Genomic DNA, 5,288 nt, shown 5'->3' with positions numbered 1-5,288 from the left:
TTTGTGCAGCCCAGGATGAAATCCCAGGGTTTCCAGTCAACTCTGGGTGTTACTGCAGGCAAAGTGGGCAAACATGCTGAACGCTGCTGTGTTGCTGCAGCTCAGCTGGGACCAAACTTTCAGCTCTGAAAAGCAGTTCCAAGAAAGACAGGGTAGCGTTCAGAAGCAGGGGCTTGAGACTTGCACCCTGCATCCTGACACTTGCATTCCCACTGAGGAACTGGGTGACCTTGGCACGTGCCCCCACCTTTCTGAGCCAAAGCACTCGAGACACACAGAACATGCAAAACCATAGCAAGTATACTCATGACATCTTTTATTGTTTTTCACAGTATTAAGGCATTTATTTTTGATGGTTTTCATTTTTAAACAGAATCATAAGTGAATGCATTAATCGTGATCTATTACCTGAGTAATACATATCAGAAACATTGTTCAGCTTTATTCTGAATCTCTTACAGTTGTGGAACACAGTTGTTTTGCTATTTTAAAATGGTGGGCATTTCATATAATTCCTTTTTCTTAGCATATTCTTGGGTATTTCAAATCAATTCTTTGACTTACAAGTTGTTTCTTAGAAAAGGGTTTATTTCAGTTCCCATTACTTTTAATCATCCCCATATCCTTCCCCAATTCTGTACAGGAACGTGAGAAAGACAGCGACTTCTTCAGTCCTCTGTGATTAAATTCTTCCTATTTTCCTCCTGAGCATCCCCCACTGTGGAGTCAGAGCCCACGTGTTTATGATCCCAGCGTCACCACCCCCCATGTCTCCAGTGGCTCATTAGTTACACCCCTGTTGCCCTCTGATATCTAAGTGTGTTGCAAAGAAAAATGAGCACAAAACAGGATCACAGCAAAGCACCACAGGACATTTTAGTTTGGAAAATTTTAATTTTTTTGCAAGTAACAATGAACAATGGTGCGTCACCAATCTGTAGTATAATTAACTCCTTGCCTTTTGTTCTTTATGAATTTACATATCCAATTATCTTTCTATTTAATTTCCTATCGTTTTGCTACGATGACTAAAACTCTTTAACAAGAAAGTTTTTTTTAACTTAATGGACTTTGGAGTTCATTTGTAACCAGTCGATTTTTAAAAGTTTTTTTAGGCTTGCGAATACTACTGCATAATCCTGCAAAGTTCCCTGCCAGAATCTGGAGTACCTGGTAACTTGTTCACTAGGACGATTCATGAAAAAGACTACACAGATTGGCTGGATAGAGTGGTGCAGTCTGTAATCCCAGCTACTTGGGAGACTGAGGTTGGAGAATTGCAAGCCTAAGGCTGCGTTGGGTAATTTAGTGAGACCTTGTCAAAAGAAAGGGCTAGGAATGTAGTTCAACATTCCTTGAGTTTAATCCTCACAAAAGAAACAAGCAAGCAAGCGAAACAAGCATGCAAACAAACTGCATGGGTGAAAGCACACCAGGGCCAGAAGCTGTTAAGGAGATGCAGCAAAGCATGTTATATAAAACATAAAGAACCAATGCTATTCTACCAAGGGATACTGAACCTGTGCATTCAACAGCATGTGGTGTCAGGTTAGTGTGGCTGAAAGCTCGTTTTGGTCCCACCAGAATTTCTGCTTTGTTTTTGTTGAGAAGTCTGCATCAATTTCCACTTTTTATTGAAGCAGGTGAAGTTTTGAGGCTGGTAAAAGAAGGGCCATTCCGACCCCAGGAGAATCCCACTGTCAACTGACTCTAGCACCAGAACACTCCAGATGAACAAACTCGGCTGCAGAGTGACTTTCTGCGCATATCTTAGGGCCTTGATCACACCTTCTGGGTGAGATTTTCATAAACAGCCAACTTTTGTGCAAAGGTAACTTTTGTATGTGTCAGGAAGACAAATTCAAGTTCTGACTTGTATCAGGTGTATTCTGTTCCCAGCATTAGCAGTCATTGACACTTCAGAATTTAACAACCAATGGTAGCTACTTGGCTCTTTTTAAAGTCTACATAGCTCTGGTAAGAGAGAGACAGCTATTTATTTTGCTAAAAAGGAAAGGAGATGACCTTTGTTTTGCTAACATTTTGCGAGTCATGACCACAATTTAATATAATCAGATACAGTGTGTTCAAGGAATTAGCAAAGACCACACTTGGATATCAAGCTGGGACTGAGGTCAATAGGTAGACATTGATCATATGCTGCCAGAAACAATCTAATTTGAAAGCAAAGTTGAGAAATGTGCGAGTAGGAGAATTTCCCCAACATTCATGCAGAGATAGCTAATATCATAACAATTAGAAAATTATTTCCAGGCTTTCTGCGTGGCAGTTCTACTGTGAATGTAACTTAGCACAGGCTTTATGTAAAAGGATGTAAACTCACAAAACTGCCTGGTCTATGCTTACATTGTAACAAGGGGTTGTGTGCTGCTGCTTTTTCTGGCAAAATAAAAAAACTGGAAGTGAAAGGGAAGCAGATCACAAAGGGCACTCATTCATTCTTCATCAGCTCCATTAGATCATCTTCTATTCCTTTCTCGCTTAGCTCATCTAAACTGTAGTACCGATGGACGATTTTCTCAGCGGTGACAACCACAACTCGGAGCCCATGGGTGTCTTTGCCCAACTGGCATCCAATGGCAGATGACACAACCATGTCCAGGTTCTGGTAGGTGCCCCCAGCGTTCCTGTGGTAGTGGCCTGAGAACACAGCTCTGACACCTGCAGGGAAGGGAAAAGATATTAGGGAGGAGGTCACCACGCTGTATGCTGGGAATGACACCATATTATTATAGTAAAAGCATAATTTTATTCTGGGTGTAATAGAAAGGAAGGTAGGTGATATATATGACATCTAGACTCTTTTCTAAGGTAACTCATATACACACTGTATTATTAACACGTTTGCCAGAACTAGTACAAGAAGGTACCAGGAAACAAGATGAGAGCAGAAAGATGCAGCAAATGACCTTGGAGGACACAAAGGAGAACAAAGAAAACATTTTGAGGCCTCTATAAACATCTACATGATGGAAGCTACATATGTACAGAAAGTAGTATTTATTGAGGGCATAGCGTGGCGGTAGAGGGTTGCCTAGCATTTACGAAGCGCTGGGTTCAACCCTGTTCTAGTGTAGATTAAAATGTCCCTCGAAGCCTCACACACTCATAGCGGGGGCGTGTGGAAGGCGACTGGATGATGAGGGCGTACAGCCGACTTGCTGTTAGCGGGAGGAGCTGGTTGGAAGAAGTGGGTCCCTGGGGCCTGCAAGCGCTGCCTGGAAGGGCGCATCTCTTCCCCGCCCCTGCGTTCACACTCTTTCTGGCCCTCCACCACCAGGCCACTCTGCCTTGGAGTCATGTGACTATGGCTGAAACCTTAAAAACTGTGAGACAAAATAAACTTCTCCTCCTTAAAAGTGTGGGTATCAGGTATTGTGTCTCAGGGACGAGAAAACACTGCAAATAAATAAATAAATGAGCAAGGGTTATGGTGTTCTAATTAAGAGTATGTTTAACACTTACTGTGTCCCCACTGCTCTGAACTTATAGCCCTAATAGATAAAATGTAAGAAAACTAAAGGATATAAGTAGGCGCAACACCAAAATAAATAGCTCTTGCACCAGAAACAAAAGAGAAAAGTAAAGTTGTGAGTGGGGTCATAATGTTGCTGGAGTGAAGCTCCTAAGGATGGCAGAGACTGATATGCTTTCTGAGAGAAGGGGAAGGCTGTGTAGCTCTGCTGAAACTAGACACGTACGGAGCCTCTGTTCCTGGGAGGAAGCTGAAGGACACTGCTGCTGCCTGGGGCTCGAGCCCGGGTGTTTACACTTTATGTCCAGACATCCTGTCCTCAAAGAACCTCACGTGCTCATAGGTGGGGCTTTGAGGAGGAGATGGATCATGGGGCATGATGCTCATCAGTGGGTTACAGTATAGCAAATATGGTATTGGGAGGCGGAACCTGGTGTGAGGAGGTGGGTGACTGGGGGCGTGGCTTGGAAGGATTATCTCCCTCCCTCCTCCCTTGATCTCTCTCTGCTTCTTGTCCATCATGTCAAAAGCGACCCTCCTCTGCCACGCCCCTCTGCCATGCCACCCTGCCTTGCAGCCAGCTGACTATGGACGGAAACCTCTACAAACTGTGAGCCAAAATAAGCCTTTTTTCCATCAACCTATGGGAGTTGAGCATCGTGTTTCAGCGATGAAAAGAAACCAGGTGGGCTGGTTAACGTTTGACAAACTACTAGGAGTACTGATAAAAAAAAAAAAAAAATTGGCAAAAGTCTACTAATTTCCATGGTGTAAATACTCCTGTCATAGTTCATGTCAAGTTGCCAGTGTGACGGGACTGGATCAGCCGTGGGAAGAGATACTCAGTCATGCACCATTACACAGCACCTCCGCTGTACAGGTGCAGAAGCTGTGAGCGACCTTGGGAGCAGAGAATAATAGTCATAATGATAGACATATGGAATAGTCACAGGTAGCAAAAGAATGAGTGTGATAAGTTCTGAGTATTTATTACCTTTGTTACTTAATATATAATCATCCTTTCATATTCATGGGGGATTAATTCCAGGAACCCCCAATGGATACCAAATTCCGAGATGCTCGATTCCCTTATATAAACTAGCATAGTTTTGCATATAACCTACACTCATCCTCCTGTGCACTTTAAATAATCTCCAGGATACTTATTATACCCAATACTATGCAAATAGTTGTTTCACTGTATTGTTTAGGGGATAATGATAAGAAAAAATAAGTACATGTTCAGTATAGATGCAATTTTTATAAAAATATTTTTTGGTTTTACTGTTGGTTAAGTGCTATTATATAATAACTGCAATATTTAACAGCCACTTCACAAAATTCCTTAAAATCTAATAATCATGGGGAGGGGATGTAGCTCAATGGTAGAGCATGTGCCTAGTGTGTATGATGCCCATTCTCCAGCACACACATATAAACAGCTAATAGTTGGTTCTAATGAACTGGGAGAAGATGTCTCTGGCATAACACTGGACTGAGGCTTGTTTCAATCTGAGAGTCTAGAAGGAAGGATGGACACAGACTCGCACCTAGGAACTGCCACACATCTTTCTAATGTTACTGAGGGGCTCTAACCTACCATTATGAGGGCTAGTCCTTGGACATGGGGATGTGGGTGGAGGTAACCAAAGACACCAGGCAGGGAGAAGTAGGTAAAGAGAGAAAGAGTGAGAGAAAAACAAATATGGAACGACTACTCCTTAAATTGAGCCTGCAATAAAAAAATTCTATCACCCATGAAGAACTCGCATACTAACAGCCCATAAATTCT

General features: G+C 42.5%; 1 protein-coding gene across 1 annotated transcript in view; it reads right to left on the bottom strand.

The window, feature by feature from the left end:
• Positions 1–294: 294 nt before the first annotated feature.
• Positions 295–5,288, bottom strand: part of Cpped1 (calcineurin-like phosphoesterase domain containing 1) — a 125,330-nt gene continuing 120,336 nt past the window's right edge. Inside the window, exon 4 of the mRNA XM_005391148.2 lies at positions 295–2,682. Within this exon, the coding sequence (XP_005391205.1) occupies positions 2,453–2,682 (230 nt within the window). The 3' untranslated portion in view covers positions 295–2,452. The remainder of the gene's footprint in view (positions 2,683–5,288) is intronic.

This window comes from Chinchilla lanigera, unplaced genomic scaffold (genome assembly GCF_000276665.1).
Source record: "Chinchilla lanigera isolate Chin_1 unplaced genomic scaffold, ChiLan1.0 scaffold00041, whole genome shotgun sequence".
Classification (NCBI taxonomy): domain Eukaryota; kingdom Metazoa; phylum Chordata; class Mammalia; order Rodentia; family Chinchillidae; genus Chinchilla; species Chinchilla lanigera.
This window is presented reverse-complemented; position numbering and strand designations above follow the sequence as displayed.